Source organism: Scophthalmus maximus, chromosome 17 (genome assembly GCF_022379125.1).
Source record: "Scophthalmus maximus strain ysfricsl-2021 chromosome 17, ASM2237912v1, whole genome shotgun sequence".
Classification (NCBI taxonomy): Eukaryota; Metazoa; Chordata; class Actinopteri; order Pleuronectiformes; family Scophthalmidae; genus Scophthalmus; species Scophthalmus maximus.
Window position 1 is genome coordinate 11,106,500 of NC_061531.1, and position 27,245 is coordinate 11,133,744.

General features: G+C 42.4%; 2 protein-coding genes across 5 annotated transcripts in view; one reads left to right on the forward strand and one right to left on the reverse strand.

Moving 5' to 3' along the window:
• The window catches only part of prkcab (protein kinase C, alpha, b), a 74,422-nt gene extending 54,675 nt beyond the window's left edge, over positions 1-19,747 (forward strand). Inside the window, exons 5-18 of one of the 2 annotated variants that reach the window (XM_035614359.2) lie at positions 498-626; positions 7,909-8,065; positions 8,816-8,950; positions 9,720-9,813; positions 10,659-10,688; positions 13,587-13,727; positions 13,829-14,002; positions 14,502-14,593; positions 14,969-15,031; positions 15,544-15,682; positions 16,092-16,172; positions 16,581-16,688; positions 16,856-16,996; positions 17,359-19,747. In XM_035614359.2, coding sequence (XP_035470252.2) covers positions 498-626; positions 7,909-8,065; positions 8,816-8,950; positions 9,720-9,813; positions 10,659-10,688; positions 13,587-13,727; positions 13,829-14,002; positions 14,502-14,593; positions 14,969-15,031; positions 15,544-15,682; positions 16,092-16,172; positions 16,581-16,688; positions 16,856-16,996; positions 17,359-17,523 — 1,649 coding nt within the window. In that variant the 3' untranslated portion in view covers positions 17,524-19,747. The remainder of the gene's footprint in view (positions 1-497; positions 627-7,908; positions 8,066-8,815; positions 8,951-9,719; positions 9,814-10,658; positions 10,689-13,586; positions 13,728-13,828; positions 14,003-14,501; positions 14,594-14,968; positions 15,032-15,543; positions 15,683-16,091; positions 16,173-16,580; positions 16,689-16,855; positions 16,997-17,358) is intronic. The other variant, XM_035614360.2, reaches the window with a different exon arrangement.
• A 2,132-nt stretch (positions 19,748-21,879) lies between these two features.
• Positions 21,880-27,245, reverse strand: part of LOC118289030 (cytohesin-3) — a 30,499-nt gene continuing 25,133 nt past the window's right edge. For all 3 annotated transcript variants that reach the window (XM_035615667.2, XM_035615666.2, XM_047328203.1), the window contains 4 exons: positions 26,844-26,920; positions 25,892-25,963; positions 25,575-25,729; positions 21,880-23,875 (listed from right to left, as the gene is read on the reverse strand). In XM_035615667.2, the coding sequence (XP_035471560.1) occupies positions 23,803-23,875; positions 25,575-25,729; positions 25,892-25,963; positions 26,844-26,920 (377 nt within the window). In that variant the 3' untranslated portion in view covers positions 21,880-23,802. The remainder of the gene's footprint in view (positions 23,876-25,574; positions 25,730-25,891; positions 25,964-26,843; positions 26,921-27,245) is intronic.

The following is a 27,245-nucleotide window of genomic DNA, read 5'->3' on the forward strand; positions in this document are numbered from 1 at the left end:
TGAAAGGGAAGAAAGGGAGAGGACGCCAGCAAGAAAGTTGGAGGGCAGTATGGGGCAGAGGAGGAAACGAGGGGGAAGAAAAGAACAAATGTTCACTCTCCCCTCTGGTCCATCAGCTGTTTGGCTTTGTGGAAGTGTGGGTGTGTGGGTGTGTGTGTGTGTGTGTTTGTGCGCGCGTACAGTATGTGTGTGCATGTCCCCTTACTTTGATGACCTATAGTCTTGATAGGAATCTGGTTTGATTAGTTTTTTTTTTCATCCTTTTGTTTATCAGTATGATTAAACAGAGCTCCCTGCTTTATGCTGTTGTTCTCTTTGAACATTTTCTTCAGAGGGCAGAGAATTTTCCACACGCAAGTGCATGCGCCTTAGTAAATTCAGCGTTGTGCAATGGAACACATTCACCCTAACCTGTGCTCCTGTTATATGTATGACCCCAGGCCGGAAATGAAAGTCCTCTACGGATACACCAGTCTGTTTTCTCTCTTTCGTTCCAGCCTGCGATATGAACGTGCACAATCAGTGTGTGGTCAACGTGCCAAGCCTGTGTGGGATGGACCACACAGAGCGCCGGGGTCGTGTCTTTCTCAAGATCGAGGTCAGCGGGGACAGGCTACACGTCACAGGTCGGTTTGAAACGTGTGTGTTGTGACTGTGGCTGCATGTCTTACTTAAAGGCTGCTCAGCTTCAGAGCGACGTGAGCATATGGCTCCCTGGTGTGTCTCCAGTCGTTGAATTTTCAGACCATTGAAATACTACTACTTCTAATTCTACCACTTTTAAGTTGCACAAATTCAATATTCAAGTCCAGGAATACCAAAACTGTGTAACTGTTGCACTTCACCACCAGTTGAGAAGTATGTGACGTCCACTGGCCCAGAAAGGATTTTGTTGATTTATTGTACAGTCATAACAAAAAGAGCAGCTGCAAACGCTGCATGATCAAAACTATATAGTATCCATCCGTGTCAGCATAAAAATGAAGTCTTGACTGCCTTCATGACCTGTGTGTCACATGCGTGCGTGCGTGCGTGTGTGCCCCTGTGTATATTTTCAGCGCCACCGAATTATCCTGTCAGTCAAGAGCAGCACCTGGAGTGGAGAACTCTCCGGTGTTGAAACGCCTTTGGCAGGGAGAGAAATGACTGCTGGGTCACATCCACAACCCCTCTCCATCACACACATACTGTACACGCACACGCACACGCACACGCACACACACACACACACACACACACGCCCAAGCACAAGGGGCGTGGCGAAACGGTGCTGGTCAGGGAACATGATTGCTGAGGCCAATAAAATGTTCCTAACTGTAACCAGGAATAACCTGCACCTCAGCAGGAATGGCAGACGTATATATTGCTTTCATGAAAAAATTGGGTTTGTTTATGGACTTCCTGAACAAGAGAGAGAGAGAAGGAGAGAGAGAGGCCTATTCACAGTGGACCTCGTTCATTTGTTCCCTCTACTTCAGTTTATTGTCTTGGGGTGTTTTCATTGACCCCGCTGTTCACCACGTCCGGCTCTTTTGTCGGTTCTGCTGCTGAACAAGGTCTGAACTACTGCGAGGCGGTTCCACGTTCTGTTCGATGTCCTCGTTTGCGCCCGTCTCCGAGTTTGACTGCGGCGTGTGACGGTGACGGCCGAAGTGATGATGACAGCAGCAAACAGCGGTGGTTTCGTTGGCATGGCTACTGCCGTCGGACAGAAGTGAAACTGAGCTGGCTTATATTCATAGATAGAGTGGGAGAGACGACTGTTACCCCCCCCCCCCCCACACACACCGCCCCGTGTTGTCCTTGAATTGATGCGTACACACACCAAACCACCCACCAGTGTCCCCGTGTTTATGAAAGTGTTGCTGCCACATCGCACGGTGTCAACTTCAAGGAAACGTTCGACAGTATGCTCTGCAGCACCTGCTACTGGCATATGTGACGTCTGCTATTTAAAATACAAAACCTGGACTCCCCAGTCTATTTTTTGGCTTTTGTTGATCATGATTTCATCATGACTTCCCAGGTCACAAGATAACACCTGTTTTTTTTTTGAAGGCATGCAATACAAAATGATATAAAACAGAAAAAGCTGTCGTCAAAAACTGCTTGAGATTTCTTCCTGATGAATGTCCTCAGTGATAAATGTGCTTTCAAAGTCGTTGTCAGTTGTTATCTGTTGATCCAATATTTGAATGCATTAATCTAACAAGTTGGAGTGTCAAAAGTTTGCCAAAGGACACCCGAGGAAATTCTCGTTATACTTTTGTTCTTTCCACTGTGATAATATACACAACATAAACACATTGATTATTGCTAAAATATCATTACTATTATCATTACATGTTATTTCTATAACAATATTTTGTGTTTTAAAAAAAGCACTCTTTTGTAGCTCAATGCTACTGTAGCTTGTTTGAACGGCTATGATGAAATAGGAAAGACTCTGAGGAATATTTTGCTTGCCGACACCCCCACTATGCTGGCAACAGGCCCTGGGGTGACCTGCTCTAATGCACAAAGAATATATGTCAGCCATTCTGGTGAGGTTTTATGGTGGCAATTTCTGTTTAATAAAGGGCGAAGTCAACTCTGGTCTTTATGGGAGGTCAAATCAACGTCTACAGTGTCGGGGACACTGATGTTTATAAGTGTTATATGTGTTTTTTTGCGGTTCGCACCTTTTTTTGTTGTGTTTAGTAATTTATAGAACCGACAGCTAGCGGACTGTGAGGGAATATTTGCAGTATTTTACCCCAAAAAGTGTATTGGATTAAAATTGCTTAGCGCCCCTTTAACAGCTGAAATCAACTGATGGGTGACATTGCATTGAAAAAACAAAATGTAAGATGCTAAAACACTGTGGGGCTCAGGTGGTAATTATCTGTGGGTTCCTCGCTTTTCACACTGCACACATTTGTCATTTGATTCATTGTTAAGTCCAAGGTCTTTATCATAGGTGAAAAGAGACACAGAAAGTTATTTTACCATGCAATTATTTTCATAGTTCTTTTCTGTTGGAAAAAGAGAAAATTGTAATATAAAAAAGGCCATTAAACTCCGTGGCTCCAAACTGAAAATAAGGGGATAGTAAAAAGCATCAACGCGATGGATTTGTGATTGAGAGAACAGAAGAAAAGGGTCAATACTGAGAACAATATGCGGTAGGGAGAGAAGGCAGCAGTTGCATGATCTGCTGTGTTTTGTTTGGGGCTTTTCTTTTTTCCCTTTCTCGTCTCTAATGGCAGCGGTCTGAACGGTGAAGCCTCAGCTTGTTCTCCAGCTCCCCTCCGGCTCGCACAGACAAGTGGCGGGCCTTTGTGGTTCACCGCACCGATGTGAACTTGATTAAATCTTTCCAACCAAGAAAACACACACATCTCCCAGGCTCCCTCTAACCACCCCCTCCTCTCTCCTCCCACCTCTTCTCCCCTCCAACTCTATTCTCCATCCCTTCTTCCAATGTTGACATTTCCTGTCATCTCTCCATACCTGTTCCTTCGAGACCAGTTTCTCCCTCTTCTTATTTTCTCTCTGTATTGCCGAACTGCGTCCAGAATTCTCTCATGCTCTTTTTTTTTTCTTCCTTTCTTTTCTTCCTCGGGAAGAAATCAACATCTGTTCTTTTTTCTTTTTCTTTCATGCTCTCTTTTTTAAACAGCTGAAATTTCCCTTCTGGCTCCTCTTCTTCTTCTACACCCCCTTTCTCTTTTTCTATTCCTCTAACTTGTTTGGTTTGTTTATCCTGCTCTTTCTTTTCCTCCCTTTTACCCCATGCTTTCTACCCTTTGACCCACTTTGACCTGTCTACCAACACACACACACACACACACACAGGCAGACAGACAGACAGACAGACAGACAGACAGACAGGGCAAATGAGGATGGGGCCAAAGTGAACACGCAGCAGTGAGATTTCCTACTGCTGACATGCTCGCCCCAGGTTTGCAGCACGGTTAAACACAGGGATTCGGTTCCTCCCCTGACAACTCATGGCACCGTCAGGGCTGTGGTGCAAACAAAAAGGCCAAATATCTGATATTTGTCTTTTTCTTTCAAGAGGCTTTTCACAAATATGAGCATAACAGTTGCTATATGTGTCTGCGGTTGGGCGATGTGTTTTGTCTGTGGGTGTGTCTCAAAGAAAATGTGATCACAGAGAGTAAATAAGTCTTTTCAGTCATAGACATTGGTTATACTTTATCTCTATATTCCTTTAGCATTCATATGCAGCATAACAACTAATGAATGATTATAACATTGAAACACAATGAAACTGCATTGTAGTTGACGAGTCCAGCGAAATAAAAACAGTAATTGTATCATCATTATTATTGTTATTTGACACATAGATTTTATATGAAATGAATTATATGAAATATATATCTATATTTATCATATTATTAATGAATGGCTGAATGATTTACAAAGTCTCAAGGCACCACTGATGGACAATTTTTGCTGAAGCCCAGTCTGTTGAATTCCCTTGTTACGCTTCCTTTCAACGACCACGAGGAGAAATTGAAATCTCCCTCCCCTGTGTTTGTGACGTTTGCACTCAGATCCCTGACGCCGCACAGCAGGGATCCGTCCAGCTCCTGTTTGCCTCTGCGGCTTTCCCCCCCAGATTATCAGGCATTCATTGGTCGCACATGGGATTGTTACGCAACAGCGCATTTGGCCCGGCACCACGGCCCTGCACTCACCCGCGCCGGGATCCGAATGATATGCCTTTTCTTTTTTTTTTGTGCTGTGGCATGTTGTTTGTTTAGCATGGTTTTCAGTTCAGATACAGGAGATGTAGGTGGCAAATATACTTTAATGTGTTTTGTTTCCTGTCTCTTCAAGAATATAGAGGAAATGGTGACATCATATTAGTTGCAGTCCTTGGCACATTAAAGCGCGCAATTTGAGGTCAGACTTGCTGTTGGAGAGAGGCGATTTAAAAAGTATGTTAAGTGCGGATACAGTAGTAGCACCTTTTGAGATTGAAGACATTAAGTAACCGTTTTGGAGAAGAAAGAACTTGAACTTTTTCATTCATCATCTCTAAAATACGGAAGCGGCAGGCTCTTAAATTGTCGGCTCGTTGCCAGTGCACTTTATTGTTGTCCTTTGTTGATACTTGTGGAAAATCCGAACACTTCTGTGCGTAGGATGTTGTCAAGACAGGAGCAAAGAGCAGAGTGGATGCATGGTGGTAGTTTTGCTTCTTCTGTGGCACGTGTGCAAGACGTAAACATCAGCTTTGTCTCCAATCAAGGAAAACATAATGTGTGTCTGCATTTTCTGTCAATATCATGTTGGTTTTACACCAAACAAGTGATAAGAGCAAATCACACAAGCAGGAAGTACGCGTCTCTCTCACACACACACACACACACACACACACACACACACACACACTAATGTTATTGGTAATAACCTCATAAGGGGGAAAGAGAAGGGAGGAAAGAAGGCAAGCAGCTCTTGTTGTATCTAAGCAACAACGGAGAGCAGAGATGATCCTTGATCACTGCTGATGGTGATGTTCCTTTGTGTGTTTGTGTGAGTGAGTGAGAGAGTGTGAGAGAGAGAGGGAGCACATGTAAACATTACACATATTGTGTGTGTGTGTGTGTGTGTGTGTGTGTGTGTGTGTGTGTGTGTGTGTGTGTGTGTGTGTGTGTGTGTGTGTGTGTGTGTTTGTGTGTGTGTGTGTGTTTGTACATGTAACTTGTGTGTAACTTCCACACATACTTCAGTGGCATACATTTACTATTCATTGTTTTGTTTTGTTTTTCCGTTGTTTTTCCGTGTGTGTGTGTGTGTGTGTGTGTGTGTGTGTGTCTGCATTAGTGTGTGTACAGGCTTGTTGAAGTTGCTTTAGAATTGTTTGGCGCCAGCCAGCGTTGCCATGGAAGTGACTGATGCCTGTAAAACTGCTACAGCCAGCAGAGGGGAAGATGTAGATGAGAACGTGGGATGCTGAGATTTTCCTTTTGCTGCTCATACTTCATATTGTGCATGACTTTGTGCAACCGTAGCTGTGCGTGTGTGTATTTGTGCGTTTGCGTGTGCTCGTGTGATAGTCTCTTTGTGAACAGACAGAAAGAGAGAAAAAAAGATTTTGTATTGAACTCGAGTGAACTATGAGGTTGAAGCTAAACATTCACGATCAAGGTAAAAGCTTCCGACACTGGCTTTCTTATTATCAGATATGTAAATCTGAATGGGAGACCTACACTGCCCTCTACAGCATAAAACTGGAAGAGCATGAAAAAATGTATTACTGCAATATTCAACAATTTGCCTTTTTGTCCTGTATGTTTTTTTAACGTCATGTTAACTTTAATAAACCCGTTCATACTCTTTTCCTCATGACTAATGGACAGATCGTTAGGTTGTTTCCTCAGTTACATTAAAATCAATGCATAATACGGTTATATATTATTCATGTTTATTCTGGTTGCACAGTATTACAGAATTTAGGGCTTTATTTTCTCCCTTAACAAGAAACCTTTTTTTTTTTCTTTGATGTCCAGAACAGATGATCCGGTATGGGCAAACAATGATGTCAAGAATGTCAAATAAAACAAAATAATCAATTTAATATCATAGAAGACTCGGAAAGCAGCACATTTTCACATCTAAAAAGTTGGAGTAAGTGAATTTTTGGGCTTCTTTCGCTTTAAAATTGATTTTAATTGTACTTTGACTCGACTTGACTGACTATTGACTCTCTTCCAGCATTATTTTATTGTTTTTTTTCCAAATTCGTAACTCTTAATCCCTTTAAAGCATATTGAAATACGACTACATCTCACAAAGACCGAGCCGCAGTGACGTCACGTGACATTTCTCTGATGTTTCATCTTGCTTTGTGTTCAGACCTGGACTACTTATGCTTCAGAGGCAAAATACATTACCGCTGTTTTAATGAAGACTCTCAGCAAACATGTCCTTGTGTGAAAGTTCCCACTGACTCTGAAACGTTCAGTTCAGCCTTTTCCTCCTCACTGTGCCTGATTACATTTAAATATGCAGAGTGGGGAGGCTGGAGCTGATGAATACTGTTTTATCGGCGTGATCCTGTTTCTGATCTCCATCTGTTGTAGTTTTGTTAGTTGTTAGCCTTCTCTATATTTTTCTTTCTTTCATTCTTTCATTCTTTCTTTCTTCAAATGATGTTGCTAAGTGGGGCAGTGACGGAGTCGGCCCATGACCACTTACAGTAGATGTTGTCTCCATGGTGAAGGTGACACGCTCACGCCACCCTATCCCCCTTTCTCCTGTTGCTATGTTCTTTTCCATTTGTCAGTTATGACACAAGGAAATGTCAAGCCTCCTTTACTTCTTACTTTTGTTCACCTATTGCCTTACTATACACTACATATACTGTATACTGCAAGAGATCTATTCTTCTCACTCATATTTATTAGATTGTTCTAAATCAACAGAATTTGATTTTTTTTCTTTTTTAGAAATCTTTTTTATGTGTGCATGTAGCATAAAACCCACCAGTGTTATCATCCTGTTTGTGTTTTTTCACACTGTCAACTTGAAGTGAATTCTTACAGTATGTTTGCTGCACAGCACCTGTTATCAGCGTATGTAGTTCTTTCTATCCATCTATCTCTCTGGGTGTTGTTTGATATTTTTTGCTACTTCTACCGATACAACATCTGAGTTTAGGTACAACACCAAATCTATATTTTGTAGCAGATGTGTTCTTCTAGCAACTGTGCATTAGTTTTGCCAAAATAAAACTGTAAAATCCTAAATAGTGTTTAGGATTGATATCAATAGATACCCAATCATTACTCAATCACTCAAATGGACAAAACAAAGCAAAAAAATAATATTGCTGACAATGATATATCGTTAATCAGATTTAAGAAAACAATGTGTCTTCCTCTGTTCTTCTAGTGGGTGAAGCCAGGAACCTGATTCCTATGGATCCGAATGGTTTATCGGACCCGTATGTAAAACTCAAGCTCATCCCAGACCCAAAGAACGAAACCAAACAGAAGACCAGGACCATCCGTTCGTCTCTCAACCCCTGCTGGAACGAGTCCTTCACCTTGTGAGTCGAGTCGAGTCGAGTCGAGTCGAGTCGAGTCGTGTGTGTGTGTGTGTGTGTGTGTGTGTGTGTGTGTGTGTGTGTGTGTGTGTGTGTGTGTGTGTGTGTGTGTGTGTGTGTGTGTGTGTGTGTGTGTGTGTGTGTGTGTGTGTGTGTGTGTGTGTGTGTGTGTGTGTGTGTGTGTGTGTGTGTGCGTGTGTGCGTGCGTGTGTTTTTGAGTATAACAGTATATATATATCGAATAAAAGAAGTGAGCATTTATCACAGTAAATAGACCAGGACCATCCGTTCGTCTCTCAACCCCTGCTGGAACGAGTCCTTCACCTTGTGAGTCGAGTCGAGTCGAGTCGAGTCGTGTCGTGTGTGTGTGTGTGTGTGTGTGTGTGTGTGTGTGTGTGTGTGTGTGTGTGTGTGTGTGTGTGTGTGTGTGCGTGTGCGTGTGTGCGTGTGTTTTTGAGTATAACAGTATATATATATCGAATAAAAGAAGTGAGCATTTATTTTTTCACAGTATCATTCTTTGACTGCTGATGCTTTTACCTCCTCTGTGTGTGTGTGTGTGTGTGTGTGTGTGTGTGTGTGTGTGTGTGTGTGTGTGTGCGTGCGTGTGTGCGTGTGTTTTTGAGTATAACAGTATATATATATCGAATAAAAGAAGTGAGCATTTATTTTTTCACAGTATCATTCTTTGACTGCTGATGCTTTTACCTCCTCTGTGTGTGTGTGTGTGTGTGTGTGTGTGTGTGTGCTCAGTAAGCTGAAAGCATCAGATAAAGACCGCCGTCTGTCCATTGAGGTGTGGGACTGGGACCGAACCACCAGGAACGACTTCATGGGCTCCATGTCATTTGGAGTGTCCGAGCTCATCAAAGCTCCCAATTGTGGATGGTGAGTCAGTCCCATTCACGTCCGTTCCTTCCAGCAGTTAAAGACGACATGGGCTTTTTTTAGTTCTGTCCCTTTCCTCCCCGCCCAACGTTCACGGTAAAGAGAACTCCTTTCCCCCTGTCAGGAAACACTGCTCCTGAAGGAACGGACTTCACTTCATAAACATAAGCGCATTTCGCCTTAAAACGGTCGCTGAAGCCAACTCTGTTCACTCTGACATACGAGCTCCTGCTGGGGTCATTTCCTCCCCTCTCAGACTTTGCCTCCCTGCTTAGTCTCATCCTGACAAACACACACTCGTAGAGATGTTACAGTCCCTCTTCTATGGACCATGTTAGCATACTGGCCTGAACCTAACCTAAACTGAGCCTGATCCACTGCTGCTTTAAGTACAGTTATAAGCTCCAGGAAATACCTGTGCGTAGGAACGCCTGGCACAGGCAACCCTCAAACCACTGCATGTACAGTGCGCCTCTGTGAGTTGGTCTGCATATTGTTCTGTGGCCCGGGTGATGTGTGCATTAGAGAGGAAGTAGAGTCAAGTTGGCGCTGGTGACAGAGCAGACCTGCAAACACTCAAAGGGAAATCAGCAGCTATTTATGATTGATGTGCTGCAGAAATACGGTGATGTATTGCTGCGAGGTTGGACAGTTAGAAGGAATGCATGGGTGATGGATTAGTAGTGAATTGGAAATACATTGATGTACAGCCTTACGGGAAGTGAATGGCAAATGTTCCCCTCTCGCCATCTTTTTTTGTCTCTCTCAGGTACAAGTTGCTAAACCAGGAGGAGGGAGAGTACTACAACGTCCCCATCCCCGAGGTGGACGACGTCAACCTGGAGCTCCGACAGAAGTTTGAGGTGAGGAAGCTGAAAGAGAGGGCTTGAGTCCGATTTTGTATTTACAACACTCAATAGAATCATCAGTAGGTTTTCTTTTCCACACCACCACGGTCACCATGGTAACCCCATCCTATTCCCACTGGTGAAATTTCCCCATGTGTGTCAGAGCTGCACATCACTTTCCCTTGCCATTAAAGTGAATGCTCTTGATTTTCGAATTTCATACACAGCACAAGCTTAGAGTTTAATATATTGCGGCAAAAAGTTTAATACTGACAGAGGTAGAACTCACAAAAGTACAACTAATACTGCAACTTATGACACTCACTCTTAATATTCACCGATGCACAATGTAAATAAGCGCCCCCACCCCACAACAAACGTATGGGATTTACTGTAAGTAGAGAAAAAGAGGCAATGGCAGTTTTATTAAAGTCCTGCTCCGTGGGTGTATACCGGTGTTATAATACTGAGGGTACATGTCATCCTACTTACTGCAGCCCACAAGACGCCGAGTCTTGTTGTTTTTAATTTTCTGCTTCTCATTGTACTGTACAACGGTTGACCTTGACTATCCCTGCGAGGCGGCCGTCTTCACACAACTGTGTGCGGTTGCCGAGGAAACAAGTGCGAGACGCAGCCAGATGTGACAGGAAAGATTTGGTTTTCTTGTCACGCCTCGTAACTTATTTTATCGTTCGTAGCATAGGTAACTGGAACAGATAAAAGTTATGATTTATCATTTCTCCACAAGTGTTGGTTGTTTTTTTCTTCTTCTTATATTTCGTTTACAGGGAGACACACATGCATACATCAACTAACCTTTTGACCGTACTAATAAGTGAGTGTCCTCTTTCTTCTAGGCCTGCCAGTTAAATATCCACTATCTGAAGGTAGCTCCTCTGCCTGCTTTGTCTCTGTTTCTCTCACCCCCACAGCTTGCATCACACTCACTTTACTCACTGTCCTAGGATTGTTTGTGGATCTCTGTTGGGCTTCCACAAATTAATCTGATTTACTAACAAAGGCTCATCTCAACAGCATACAGCTGAACCAGCTCAATTGTTATTTACACTCCAAATTACAGTAATGTGCCTTTTTTCCCCCTCTCTAAGTCCCCTCACACACGGATACACCAACTTTCTTCTGCTATCCGTCTCAGTCTTTCACATCCCAATCACACACACACACACATACAGTAAAACATGTCTAGGCTTAACATACAATCTAAGGGACAACATATAATTCTAATACAAAAACAATTAAAAATATTGTGCCCTCTGCTGCAATGGCAAAATCTGACATTTGCAGCCAAAGTTTCAATATTTATATGAATAATTTAAAAAAAAAAAAAAAAGTGCTTCATGTTAAAGTTTTAATGTACTTGCTCCCTATCACACACAAACACCAAACAGCACTATTGTTAGTAAATATGGGGAGCTCTCATGCTACTGTCATTGGCCAAGAAGAGCGTCCCACCTCCTCCTTATTGGCTGACAGTGTGGTCCTCAGCCCGCCCTCTACTAGTCTGCTCTGGACTATAGAAGGCTGTTAGGACCTGAAACATGGACTCACGTATTCACTCTTAAGTGTGTGAAGGGATGCACATACAGGGTCTTGGTGTGCATGCCACATTTCTCCACACAGTGGCAGTGTTAGATTCATTGTAAGACTGGTGTGTGGCTGCACTGTGTCAGTACAACTCTGTGTGGCCTCTTTAACTGAAAAACTCAAGCATGTAGTAATGGTTTTGTGTGTTTGTATGATGTGGAGTTTTCTTATTTTAATGTAGGTGACTGGGTTCGTATTAAAAGTGTCAAGTTTTACCCAAGTGTGTTTTCACCACCACACCTCTGCAGTGTAAGGGTGCTGGTACAATACTATGGTACAGTATCAAGAAATTATTCACATTTTTCATGCTAAAAAGACTTTACCACATATGTAAGGCAACAACAGTGATGTTGACATACACAACATTTTTTTTTTTAAACTTGTCATCACTTTTAAGTGAAGTCAGTGTGAACATGGGATATGAGAAGTTAAACTAAAAGGTCATTTTTCATTCGTGGGTTTTTGTTAATTGAAGGATTTTTTAGAGTCATGGATGGAAAAAAGAGGTGTGGGGGGGGGGGGGGGGTGCTCTCGGATTAATTGTGGGGTTGTGACCCATGGGTTAGGAACTACAAGTTAAGCCACCACACAAGATGATGAAACCCAGAATAATCATGTAATTATGTGAAATTATTTAGTTATTGAGGGTAACATTTATAACATTTGTATCCACGTTACTGTAAGATTTGAGCGATGATATGTAAATATAATTATCAATATGAAACAAAATCATGCCTTTAGACATAGGGATGTTAAACTGGGTGCTACTTATATTGACACCTTGTGTCACTTAAGAACCAGTCAAATAAATGTGTGACATTCATTATGTCGAGTATATCGCCAGTCAGGAGCAGAGGAATGGTTGGCCTGGCAACAGCCTCTCTGTGCCCCGCTGAGCGCCTGTTTTCTGCGCTCCATCTGAGAGTAACAGTCGACCGCTGGAACCGTGATGGGAGCAGACAGGGTCCTAACTGCTCTTTTTGTTCGGAGAGACTTGGCAGGCCAGTCATTAGGACAACAGGGAACCTTGCAACACTGGCGCCCCCCCGCTGACTGCCCACCTGACAATCTCCCCAAACTGCACGGGTAGTGAGATCCTGTGGAATGTCTGTGAGGAATTGTCGGAGTACAACAAAGAAAATGGCGTGTCAGTGTTCAGAATAGAGCACTACTATATGTTCTCTCTGCATCGAAATAGAGACTGAACAGAGACGCTTGATTTGTTGACTTGCAGTTAACCACATGTCTGTGATGGTGACGGATGTTACTGTGTCCATCATAACATCATAACCCCTTATATGATATCTACTAAATCACTATAGAATTTATCATTATGATTTAGAGTGTAATGGTCAGCATGCAAAACTCAATGGAGATATCTTGAATGGGCTGAAAATGTAATAGTTATGTCTATTTATTATTATTATTATTATAAGTGATTCAAAATGGGTTTAATTTAATATTTGATTGATCCCTTTATTCTAGATATTTACATTGTTTCATAAATATATATCATTGACAGGTTCTTACATTTTCAACCCATTTAGGGGGATATTTTTTTTATTACATTTTTAAAAATGTACTTGTCTGTTACCAGCATGATGACTAAGTGTCCCATGTCCTCTCAAGACCAATGAGAGGAGGAGGCATCATAGGCTGTTTTCAGACATGAACTCTGTAAAAATGTGCGGAAAATTGTGTCTGGACATATTCCAGAGTTTGCCGTTCACATGTGAAGAAAGCAGCAGGAGATTGTTTGAGTCAGACGCGTTCACGACAGCAGGAACTTTTCCGAAACATTCAGGCGAGGAGCATATTCTTACAGGAGAGGAAAGAGTTAGGCAGGAAAAGCTACGGAAAAAGTCTGGGGTAACATTGGCAGATATTTGCGTTCTCACGTTCAGTACAGCCCCTCTGCAAATGTTGCAGAAAATATCCAGACTTCAGTGCATGTCTGAAAGCAGCTGTACAAAAATTGTTTAACTGTAGACAGTTGTTGACAGAAATGTGCCAACAACTGAGGTTTTATTCAAGGTTTAGTAATTGCTTTTTGTGAATGGCGAAAATTTTATAAAAATCTAAAGATGTCCATAAAATCTTGTGTGAGACAACCACAGTGGTAGGCGAATTTTAATTACATATTAAAGTGTGTGTGTGTGTGTGTGTGCTGTTCACCACAGAAAGCCAAGCTGGGCCATGGTAAGAAAGTGATCACGCCATCAGACCACCGGCGGTTCAGTCTGCCCTCAGGTAACGTGGACCGGGTCCGACTCAGTGACTTCAACTTCCTGGCCCTGCTGGGGAAGGGCAGCTTTGGCAAGGTGAGAGCCACAAACACAGACGCAAGGCAACAGGGACGGTGATGACCGTAACCTCTGATTCATTTTGACTTTTGACCCGTGGTGTGTCTGTACGACTGAAGGTGATGTTGGCAGAGATGAAGTCGTCAGAGGAGCTGTACGCCATCAAGATCCTGAAGAAGGACGTGGTCATCCAGGATGATGATGTCGAATGTACGATGATAGAGAAGAGGGTCCTGGCCCAGAGAGACAAGCCGCCTTTTCTCACGCAGCTCCACTCCTGCTTCCAGACTGTGGTGTGTGTTACAACGTCACCCACTGGACAAGTCGCGATTTCCTACACTGCTGCTGAACTGCTCAGACACACACACACACACACAAAAGTCTGTGTGTGTGGTGGGGGGATCCTTCCAGCTGTGTGGTTCTTTCATACTTTCATTCATTCACACTCTTTTGCCGGCACTCCTGCAGAGAAAATTGATACTGAGTCTGTGACTCTGCACTGTGACGTCAACTCTGTGCGGTTAATGGGGAGTGACTCAAGAAAGCTTCCATTACATAAAACTATATTGACAGATCAAAGCATCCTGACTTATAATACAGGTGTACAACCTGACAGAGCGGCCGCACTGAAAGAATAGATCATGATCGGCATTTTAATATTTCTGACGGTGACACCTGTAAGATATACACCAGTAGTCATGTCTGAATGTTATAAATACGCTGCTCACTCTAAGTCTGGCTTTTATATAGCGTTGCTCTTTGGACAATAACCTTTTTCTTTTGTTTCTGTAGGATCGGCTATACTTTGTGATGGAGTACATTAATGGAGGAGACCTCATGTATCATATCCAGCGTGTGGGCAAGTTCAAGGAGCCGCAGGCAGTGTAAGGACACTATGGTTCATACACAGACATACAGCATGTTTTACATTAGGATCCTGCTGGCAGGTTTGATGTTTTACAGCCATGTCGAGGACTACACATTAAATGATGTATAACTTCACTGTGTGCATGTGTATGGTATGCACACAGCGGTATGAATGATATTCCCCAATCACTCCTCTCCACTAATATACTGCCATCTCTCTGTTATATTATCCACGACATGCATGTTGACCTTGCGATTAATGGGCAGTCCAAGTCACAAGATTTATACATTTTTCATATTTAGGTCTTGTGTATTGCTTTGTTGTATTCAGTAGAATCCCGTCAGTGTCAAATTTTTGTGGAGATGTTTTTTTTTTTCTTTCTGTTTTCCAGGTTTTATGCTGCAGAGATTGCTGTTGGTTTGTTCTTCTTGCACCGAAAGGGAATCATCTACAGGTGGGTGACAGAGAGCGAGGCCAGTTTTACATTCGCCTTTAGGTAGACAGACAGACAGTACTTCTTTTACCCCGTAACCTGGCCCGTGTTACAAACTGAGCATGAGAGACATGGGTCAGTTTCCTTTTAAAGTGAATTAAACTCTCATCTTTTGGACTGATGTTCATGATGAGATCAACTTGGAACTTGGAACGGGCATGTATTGAAGTAACATTTAAACCGTTTCCCTATTGAATCCACATCATCTCGTCTACATCTACAGGTTTGTTACCATTCAGCAGCTTCAAAAAAAAAAAAGTTAAATCCCCAGCCACAATGAGGGGGAAAAAATGATTTCAGGCCAAGCAATTATGGTTTGTTACCCAGAATAGTGCACTGTGGTGGCAGCGGTGGCTGGCCTCTCTGTGCTCCTCTCTAGCTTGGACAGTAAAACACAAAAAGTGTCAACGCGGTCACAGATCCAGAAAAAACAAGGATGCACATGAATGCTCACAACCCAATCTCGGCTGCAGGGATCTGAAGCTCGACAACGTGATGCTGGACTCTGAGGGCCACATCAAGATAGCGGACTTTGGCATGTGTAAGGAGAACATGTATGAGTGCATGACCACACGCACCTTTTGCGGCACTCCGGACTACATCGCACCAGAGGTGAGGTATCTGCACACTTGCTGCTCCGCGCGTGGATATGGGAGTAGTAGTTTTGTTATAAGCGAAACCAGTAATTGTAAGTTTGTGAGCCGTTCAAAGCGAGCGCAGCTCTTTGCTTGTGCTTCTGTTTGATTAGTGGTGTGTTTGTCTGTGTGTCTGTGTGGGAGGGAGGTGGAGGACTGCAAATTGGATGGTGGGAGAAAGCGCCTTTGTTATGGCAGCTCGAAATAGCTGACTGATGGCGGTGGATTTGGTTCGAGTTTATATGAGAGAAATACTCCTTTAAGTGCCTTTTATTGAAGTGCTTTTGGTCTGAAGTTGTCAATAATTACACATTTTGCATAGACAAATTAGGTCATGTCTGTATCTGTGATTCCTCCAACACTTGTATCTTATTTGTCTCTGTCAGATCATAGCATATCAGCCCTATGGGAAATCCGTGGACTGGTGGGCGTATGGAGTCCTCCTGTATGAGATGCTGGCAGGACAGGTGACGTATTAACTTCTAATGCACCACGTCCAGTCCACTATACCTGTAATAAATCAAAAGTTTAATATCTGGGAGAATTTTGTTTTTGAAAAGTTAAGAAAACGGCTATAGAAATAAAGTATAAAGTAGTAGTGGTATTTTTTATTACTATTATTATATTGATTAGCACTATAGATTTTGTGGTGTCAATTAAGTTGTGCTGTAACAACAAGAAAAAGAAAAAACACAGAAGATTTACCAACTGTGAGGATTTCCTGCACTTCGTTGTTCTTTTGGTCACGATAAATTGAACATCTTTGAGTTCGTTAGTCGGAACACGGCATTATTAGATTTCACCTCGAGCTCTCGGAAAACCTGTGCTTCACTGCTGTCTGACACTGTAGACTCTGTGTCTTCATCTTTTTCCAGCCACCCTTTGATGGAGAAGATGAGGATGAGCTCTTCCAGTCCATCATGGAGCACAATGTTTCCTACCCCAAGTCCATGTCAAAAGAAGCTGTGTCCATCTGCAAGGGAGTAAGTCATGTTTAAATGAGCACACAGGAGCACACAGTATTTTATAAAGCATACTGCTTCAATCAGTTGAGCGCACCTTTAATCCAAATCCATTTTGGAAAATGTTCAGGGCTAATGTAAAATATAAATTGTATACATAAATATTCAGTGGTTCCGTTTGTCACCAGCTGATGACCAAACACCCATCAAAGCGTCTGGGCTGTGGCCCAGAGGGGGAGAGGGACATCCGAGAGCAGGCCTTCTTCAGACGCATCGACTGGGATCGCCTGGCCAACAGAGAGATCCAGCCGCCATTCAAACCCAAAGTGGTGAGTGATGCCCTGAGTGTGTATTGTACACATGCAGATGATTATGCATGGGGCCAATATTGTAGCTGATGCACAGCAGTATCTCAGAGGCGTAACAGCGCAGAGTGGAGCCGCACACTGATGCTGATGCCCTCCACTGTGGACCCTTAGGGTCAGCTTCTAATCTGATTACAACCTCTGCCCAGCTACACATCAAGCTCTGTGCCCCTGGGACTGCTGGGAAGCTTTCTAATAAAAGACTTGTTTCGGGATAAGCTTTTCAATCAAGGGGCCTAAAACCCGGTTGCCATTGACCACACTTCTTTTCGTCCAGAGGTCAGAATAACGATCAGCCCTTTTTCACATCTGTTAATCTGTTTCAGTGCGGCAAAGGAGCAGAAAACTTTGACAAGTTTTTCACCCGTACTCAGCCTGTGCTGACCCCTCCCGACCAGCTGGTCCTCGCCAACATCGACCAGAGCGAGTTTGCCGGCTTCTCGTACATCAATCCACAGTTCGTCCCTCCGTCCCTGCACAGCGTGGTATGAGGAGGGTGTGGGAAAGTTACAAAAATCACGGACTGTCTGTGAATACAGGACCCTTGCAAACTCCGACCAATGCCCTGCTGTCAACCGACTCATATCCTTCTCTAAAGTGTTCTGTCTACTAGTTATCGATATCGGTGTAAAGAAGTGACCGAGGGGAGAGGAGCTGAGGGTTAAAAGGATGTGAGGTACAATCTGAAGTGAGAGGCAAACATGGCACTGAACTTCTCATTAGAATGTTCTCTCCTCTAAATCTATATCTGTTTCTCCGAACCTGCAGCCGTCTTCTCCCGTATGGAGGTGTCTCGTTGCCGGTTGCTCTCTCATTAGGTATTAAACATGCAAGGTCCTTCTCATCCCACTTCTCTTCCGCATCCTTCTACGCAACAAGCTGCAATGCAACACAGGAATGGAACATGTTTTTTCTGCTCTGTCTTGGCTTTAACTACTTCTGAACAGCTTCACGTGTATATTATATTTATATACTCAAAACAAAGAAGAGGTAGTATACTGTTACGTGAGAGCCAGAGTAGAAGTGGGAGAAAACCTTTCTATTGCAGTTCTTGTAGATCTTGTGATGTTGGGTTTTTTTCTCCTTCTGGCCTTCCCGACAGTGTCGACACAATAAAACCCCTACACAGGCACCGCTTTGAATCTGTTGTTTCGCAGGATGTGGAAATATAATATATCCAACTCTGTATAGAGAAACAGAAGCACATTTTGCTTACGGTTACAAGATGTCCAGGTCTTTTCAGTGCAGTGGAATTACGCCTACAGTGGGTGAAAGCAGGATTATAGGGTCAGACGACTGTGCATTTAAGTAGAAAGATGCACAAAAAGCAGATCTCTGTTGCATGCTTACTTTCTGACTGTGTGCGAGCCGTAGACTCTAGGATGCAGTAAATGTCTATTGTAAATTTTAGTATTATGACATAATCTACGTTGATTATTGTATGGTTTGAGGAGTCTTACTCTGAAGAAGTTTCTAATTGTCAAGGAAAAAGAGTTTTGTTCCTGTTTTATGTTCCGCTTGAATCAACTTTTGTGTCCCATTGTATGTCAGCCTTTTTTCTTTCTTCTTCTTTTGTAAATATGTTTCAAACGGGATGTTTCAAAAAGAGAAGTTACTTGCAGATTTTATACTACGAACTGAATGTGCTTTTATTACCATAGAACATTTCTATGTTTAGATTACCCCCCGAGAAAAGATATATATATATATATATATATATAAATATATATAATGTTTGGCTGAATCTTTGGTAGCTTTGGTATCAGCGAACCTCGTTATATGTATTTCCACCATTTATCCATTGTTTTCTACTTCTCAGTGTCATAAAGAGAATATGCAGCACCTATCGTGTGTGAAACATTTGAATGCCCTCTTGCCTTGGTCGTCTCAGGGCTGGACTCCTTCTGCAACCAGCAGATTTCAAAAACCTAGTTGATAGAATGAGGATGTCAAAAAAAACGTGTCTTTTCTCCATATGATGTGTGCATGCCAGAGGCAAGGCCTGATCTAAGCATGAGGAAGACCCCTGCATGGCACAGAGATCCCCGGTGTGGCGCATGGCGTTTCCCCCCACCTCGATGCACAGAATGAGACAAAGCAGTCACACAAGCATCGTTTGATATTCTCCCCATCGTCTCTTCCCGCTCGCCATCGTATAGCCCGACCCTGTTTGGCTAATAAGCTGAATTTCAAACGGACAAATATGTGTAAAATGTTGCTGTTGGCTTATTGTTTCATGGTGCCAAACTCTTCCTGTCAGGTGTGTCCACCAGTGGGCTGTTTTTCAGAAGGCTTCTACTGCAACACACAAAGCTACAGCTGTGAGGTTTTGTAAAACTGCCAAATTTAGCTGTCGCAGCTCTTAACTACTGAACTAGTCACTTCACACGAGACTGCAGCTTGTCACATCTGGACCAAAATGAGATTTACTTTAAAGCTCAAGATAAAACTGAATGTTTACATGTCTCACATTGAGAATCTGTATCGGAGGAAAGACGTATAAAGATGAAGACAAACATCTTTGCACCCATGACAGAGACAATGGAACCTTATAGGCCAGTCAGGGTTGAGCACCGCTGCAGGCGAAAAAATCAGAGTTACGGGAATGTTTCTGTGTTTCCTTTGACTGCCCCTGCTTTTGTTAACCTGATTCTTCTTGTTCCTCTGTTCATTGTAGTATGATGGATACTGTGCATAAATAAAGTATAAAATCTATGACAGTTAGAATATGCTGTTTTATTGTGTGTGTGTGTGTGTGGGGTGGGGGGGGGGGGGTGGTATTTTGAGCAGTGTTCAAAATACTTTAAGGCAACAAGGCCTCAAAAAAATTTTGTGTTTTGAACACTTTAACATTTTAAGTCTTTTACATTTGTTGATGTGGAATTACAAGCCCTGCAATAAACACTACTGCTTAGTCCCAACTCCTTCAGAAAAAACTAAGTTTATATTATATTATACTTGTCTTTATAGTGGGTTTTTTTTTCATTTTGGATACAAATGAACAGCTTAATTAACAGTTTTCAACTTCTTTTGAACTTTTTGACAGGAAAAGGCACAGAGCAAGGATGCCAGGTATAAATTGCTGCTTCATCCACAACTTTCCCTTTGAGCAGCTCCTCATCAACTTTGAGCAACAACATGCAACACTGCACTCAAACATCAAGAGGGTTTGTACTGCATTTGTATTTATTCAATTAAAAGTTATTGAGCGTTTTACCACAAGGGGAAGATTTGTATTGTGTCGGCTTTGGGACTTTAAGAGTCACGAGTAGTCACTGCCCTCTTGTGAAGGGCAAGAGGAACTGCGACACAACATCACATTAGAGCTTGAGAAGCCCTTGGTGATCCTCAAGGGGTAAAATATTGTTCAAATATGAGAAATATGAGAAATCAGCTTGCCCCTCGTCCAGGAAGGTCACTGCTCTGACCTTGATCGTATGTCCAAGTTGTACTAAAACTCTCAGATGGATTTTTCCGTCCTTGTTATGTGTCATTAATCATTCAGCAATATTATTATTAGTATTTTGACATCTTTTATTTATTAGATATGATAGCAGAACACTGACAGGGAGAGATTACATGGCATCTTATACCTCCTTGCCCCCAGGTAACCCCCCCGAGCAGTAATATTTTGAGTATAAATAAATGAATGCCCCTCAGACATTCATCTACAATCTGCTAAATGCGCCTCAGGTTGAAAAAAGGCAACTGTTATTTGTTAATGTAGTAAGCACTGATGACATAGCACATATAATATAAACATACTTATGAAGCAGTCATGACTTCGTCAAGTTGGGGCAGGACTATCCAAGCACTATGCTTCTGCCTGCTCCGTCTCGAACACATCCTTGTTGTAAATATGTTGACGCATAGAATGTGTTGTTCTGAGTGACGTTCATTCTGTTGCTACACTGTGCTGCTGTAGCATAAATAAAAGTTTGGCACACAGACTCCATCTGGGCAATAAATATCTGCCATCCAACTGCAGTTTTTTCCCCCAATTTATTTTACAACTGTGATGCTACATTACCCCACTGAGAGGCAGCATTTGGTATTTTTTTACTGACATTTATTCTTCAACCCTCAGTTTCTTTGGCACAGACTTTGAATATTTAATGAAACGCATCACAAATCAGAGGTTTATAATTTTCATGTTTCACACAGAATTTAAATGTATATGTATATTTAAACATCATCTGTTGATCCGGTGATGCATCGAGTGATGGATTATACTGCTTTTTCTGACTATTTTCATGTCAGATGTGCCTGACATGTTCACTTTGTAGCCTATATCCTTGAACGCAAATTATAACGTGTTACTAACAATTTGGTAGTAGGGAATGATCAGAAAAAATGAAATGTTAAAAATTTAGATGAGTAAATGAAATACTTATCGCTAGTGAACTGTGTGAATGCTGATTGCATTGATGTCACCTACTGTGCCTCCTTTTTTTTAATCAGTTTTATTATTATTATTGTTCCTTTTTTCCTCAAGTTATGTTCATATTCTGCATATGCGCTCAGTAGAATGTCCAACTTCACAGTGGAGAAGTAGGAGGCTCAAGATATTTTTTCCACGGTTCAATTGGTGGATCCCTCTCATCTCCTCGTGCACATGCTCCACTTTGGATTGACTTTAGTTATCATCTGTTCTGAAAGTGAAAACCCTCGAGTTTGACAGCTCAGGGTTAGTCAACCCAGAGGTCAAGTTCAAATTAAGAGTTTCTTAACCCTGGACGACATTTCAACCAGCTCGTCATAAAATCGGTATGATTCGTTAAGGGTCGCTTATTGCTATTAAATATGTAGAAAGCAGCATCAAGAATGAATACGCAGTACATCTGATGTAAGCTTTATGTATACTTTATGTAGATACATTTAATATACAATGTGATCCAATAGCTTTTACAGAGAATATAAAAGTTAATGTAACTATAAGCCCGCACAGGGCAGTAGAAGATAACTTTGTGCCCTCAAGGCTTTGATTTTATTTTACAATCACATAGAAAACTACTGTGTTCATAGTGGTTGACATCATAATAAAAAGATATTATAATCGTCATCACTGATTTCACTTAACTAGAATCATCAACATCATTGTCATTGTAATTACCATCATAAATACACTCATCATTCTCACTCATCAGTCATGGCTTTTCAACATCATCACAGTTATTGATCAATATTCTCATTATCATCAGTATATATATATCTATATATATCTATATAGATATATATAGATATATTATTTTTTTTATGGTTATGTTTAAGGCTTTTGAAAAGTTAGACCCCAAACTTCAGCTGATGCAAATTTGTGACACAGAGTGTGCATACTACAACAAAGAGACCAGAAACCTATACAGTATATATACATACATAACTTAAGCATACATTGTTTAACATTTACAGGTAGTACTAAACCAATCCACAAATGAAAATAAATACAAAATTATAGGTGGTTATTTCTTTTTTTTTCAGTTTTTGTTTTTTTTACAACACAAAAGCAAGCAAGTATTTTTTTAATTATAAACCAAATGCAAACAAGATCACAACAATACATCAACCTTCACTGACACCGGCCATTGACAACAAGAAAAAGAAAAGAAGAAAAAAGCTTAATCGTACTGGTACCCTCGAGGGCCATTGCACAGCGTCAAATGAAACTTACCCATTAGATTGACAAGTGAAAGTTCTTTTTAAAGTTATAACCCTGTAGATCTTTGAGGAAATCAGACCTAATTTTTTTTTTTAAACTTTGGTCGATGTTCAAGTGAGTGTTTGCTGTGGTAGTAAACCAAACGCCGGTGTAGCCAAATCCACCGCGACCGAAATCTCATAGATTACAACTTCAAAGACCAAAAAAGTAAGTTTCATCTCAAGCCTTGGCAAAAGCATCTCTACTACTCAACTAAAATATAAAATAAAAAAGTATGCAATCTCTGCTCCACACAAATAAATGAAATCAGCCCAGCTGACTCACGACTTTATTAGGAACCTAAATGTTTTCTGAGGTCACTCTGAGCGGGGCTTTGTCCACGGCACCTGGAGAGAAGAATTCCGCACCAGAGTGAGATGAACACATGGTTCAAGTGAGGTTATGCTTCACCCATCACCTCCCAAACACCTCCCCTCTCCGTCCATCTGTCTCTTCCCCCCCCCCCCCCCCCCCCCCCCCCCCCCCCCCTCGTGATGGAGCTGACCGCCCGTCTGATCTCCGGTTGTTATTTTAGTATGACTTCTTCATCAAGCACAATGGAGGGGACACTTATGCAGCCATACCGCAGAGGCTGTGTGCATTGATAGCATGCACACTTCTGCACTCGCACGCAGCCACACATTCATGCACACGCACACACACCGACACACAAACACATTCATCTATAACAACCTGCATCATGCATTTGCACCTGAAGCTTGGCAGTTGTGCTTTAGGGACATCTACAAACATGTTGTGACCATGAGAGGGAGGTAGGGTAGTGCGTATGAGATGGGGGAGTAACAAACTGATTGGCTGGTTCTTTATGTGCCGCTCCATGCAAGTGTATCTAAGTTTCCTGGAGCTCTGCTGCCCCCTCAGTGGTGTGTGATGTCTCCCCAACAAGTGCACAGACTTGTGGACAGGAGAAACAACTGCGGTTTGTCTTCGGGGTCGAAGACTTTTCTTCGGCTGACAGTCGCTTCTGTGGTGAACCAGTTTTGTGTGGTTTACGTGTTCGTGAACTGAGGGAGAGAAAGACTGGGAGTTGGAGGGTTGAGAAGAGTGTCCCTCTTCACTTCTTGTTAGCGACGCGTCTCTTCCTGGTGGCAAGCATGTCGTAGAAGGGGTCCCTGCTAATGCTGGCCCTGGAGAAGAAGCCAATCAGAGGACAGCAGTGAAATAAATAATATGGCCACATGACAGGAGAGTCTCCGGCATCTTTGATATGGAAATGTAGGCGCATTTATACAAACCCCTGCCTTAACTAGATCAAAAAAAAAAAAAAGTTTACGCAATGACCTAGTTTGGTTTCCATGGTTTCCGAAGAAAAACCCTCCCTCCCCAAGTTTTTTCTTGGTCCTCTGTTTTGCTGGAACCTCTCGCCGATTTCCTCCTCCACAACTCCGCCAAACACGTCGCAAAACACACACTCTCTCTCTACTCTGAAGGTTTGTAGGTCTGAAGGAGGGCAAACAATGGCGCTCAAGATTATTGACTCTTCTGCATTCTCCTGCTCTTTTTTTTTTTAGAGCAATAGAAAAGCAGCGTTCGATAAAAATGAGCGACTCGGGAAGCCGTTCGGGCTCTGCTGAAGAGCCCAGTTTCACGGCTGCTAAATCCTGTTAGCACCCGCACAAAGCATGAAGCGGCTCAACCCCCCACTGCGGATATCTCGGATTCCCTTTACAACGCCACGCGCTGAAGAATGACACCGTATACGATGACTATCCCCCTCTTTCATACCGCTTATTGTCCTTTTCAACAACCCAATCTTACGAAAGAAGAACTCCACTGTAGGCTGATCAACTCCTAAACAAGGCTGTCATGACTAATATGATAGAATAGAATATTTCCTCAATTTCTGTCCTTAGGAATATGTCAAAATCTAATACATTTTTATGGAACATACAGTATATAAAAACACCCTCTTCTCATTCTCAAGTATTGCATTCAGAGACAACAGAACACTTTCCCCATTGACACGGCCCAGTTTCATCTTGGTCTGTTTGTTTCTCACTCCAGATAAAGCAGATCGAGCCATTCTTCTCCGATCATCTCTACTTTAGAAGAGGGTGAAAATCATCATTTCCATAAAAAAAAACTTTATCTCCCAAGACCTCCGGTCCTCTTGGACCCCTCTGGTGAAATGCAAGCTGCAGCAGGTTAGCCTCTGTGGCTGCGGATGCATCAACCCAGTTTGGAGCCGTCTCTCCTGGATAGGTTTGCTGGGTGTGCTGGCTCACCCCTGGGGTGCTATAAGCAGTGACTAATCCCACATCATTTCTCCGGTGAATAGTATGGAGAGAGAGGGGGAGGAGGACAAGGAGGAGGGTAACTGAACTATATATACGAGTTTACCGTTCTGCTGAGCCAACGTTTTTTTGACATTGCACCAGCTTTTATGCAGCCAAATACAGAGCATCGAACATCTAGGTCAATTACAGCAAGGTTATTATTACTGTGAGAGAAAATCTTTCCACTTTCACACTTTCCTCGTCTGTTTTACTGTCGAATTAAATATTGCAGTGACATTCTTGGTGTAGACCCACAACTGGATCTTGCTTTTTTCTACATCAGCATTGTTCTTACAGTCCACGGCCTAGACAAGATTTGGGTATCATTCAAGGTGTCAAAATATACATTTTGTATAAACATCAAAAAGGTGTATTTGAGTTCATAGTTTTTAGTATGAAAACTTCTGTTGCGTGGCAGGATTGTCACTGTAATCAGCTTCAGCACCTCTAACACACTTTCCTTGACTGTTTGATCTATACTAAAAAATGGCAGGTTTTGGTTTTACAGGGGCAGGGAGAGTTCAGTGCTATTATGAGACAGGAATCTTACTTGATGGATTTAATCCACTCTTCCTTCTCTTCTGGCGTGGGTGCTGATATCCTGTACACCACATGGTTTCCCTCAACAACACGCCCATCCGCCTCAGTCTTGCAGGCTTTGATCACCTGGCCCTTGTGATTGGGATTGTAGAGCTCAAAACAGTTCTGAAGAAGGGACAGAGAACAGGCCAGCAATAATGTGCAGCTGTTAGATGATTAGCCTTAACCAAGAAGTATGTTTTTAAAGTGAACAAACACAGAAACCGAGGGGAATAAGATGCTTGAAGTGTGATCTAAGGGTGAGGTCTCTAACTAAGCAACACTCACAGGTTTCCTGGGCTCCTCCACCTCCCTGATGCTGAGATTCTCCAGTGGGATGATCCCACGAGGCTCCTTGTCCTGGAGGGATGAGAACGAGAAACATGAGAAGACCAAGACACCCCAACTGAATTCAAGGGGCGCGTGGCTGAGAAGAAAGTTAAAAAGCAAGCAAACAAGAAATAATTAACGGTAGATGAGAGAAGAAGCAAAAGCAGAGATAAGAGGAGGGGAAGGAAAAGGACAAGGGGGGGGGGGGGGGACATGACAATTGAGTGGAGTGCATTAAAAAACAATCACAAAAGAGGATGATGAGAGGGGAAGAAAAATACAGAGAGAAGGACAGAGAGGGAAGAGAGGTCAAAAATCTACTGTGACATTTTGTTTGCAAGGAAATCAACCTTGGCCCCCCCCCCCCCCCCCCTCCTCCCTCTCATCCTCGCTGCTCTTTAACAGAGCAGATAATGTGTGTGTGTGTGTGGAGCAGTCAGACCAGAGGACGGGACATAATGATAGTGTCCTCGAGGATAATACCAGGGTAGAGAAGGGACAGTGCTGATGCAGCTGCTAGCAGGGACACTGATAAAAATCTATGAGGATGCACAAGTAAACGTACAGTAGTCTGACAGTAAGAGGCACAGATGGGCAAACACACACGTGGGCACTCTCAAAAATGTTGAAACGAATAAGCCACTCGTGTTTAATACTGAGTAAACTTATTTTTTGCTGCAAATAAAAAAGGACATACAACAATTTAAATCTAACTGAACTCCTCCCGAATTGATCCACATTCAGACAAACTGAACGGGACTATTGTCATTTAATTTAGTGGCTGAGGAGCTCAAAGCAGCAACTTTAGGTTCACCCCTGCATACTGTACTCAAACACACACTGAAAGCATCACATATACTGGCAAAGAGGCACTTTATTAATCGAAACATCATCTGGATATGAGACTCACTGTTGTGTATTCAAAGTAGTAGAGGCAGTTGTCCGTCAGAATGAACCACCTCCTCTTCCAGGTTTTCACTCGGCCCCCTGACAGGAAGAGAAAGAGGAGAGAGGAAGTGACCCAAAGGCCACAGCGACAGACTGGCTGTCTCACCACCAGGAAAGGGAGCAGGGACGTGACACTCGTTAATGATGCCGACCCACATCCACTGCAATTTTCTTACTCGACTAATTCTAATAATATCACACAATAGTACCGAATGGATATTTGCTGCAACGTGAGAACACCTGCCTCAAAGAAGAAGAAAAAACCAAACAGGCACACATGAATTTTACTGCATTAATTCTAGACGCTTGTTTGTCAGTTAACTGCTGTAATTGAATTTCCGACGTAAGAAAGGCTGCTTGTCAT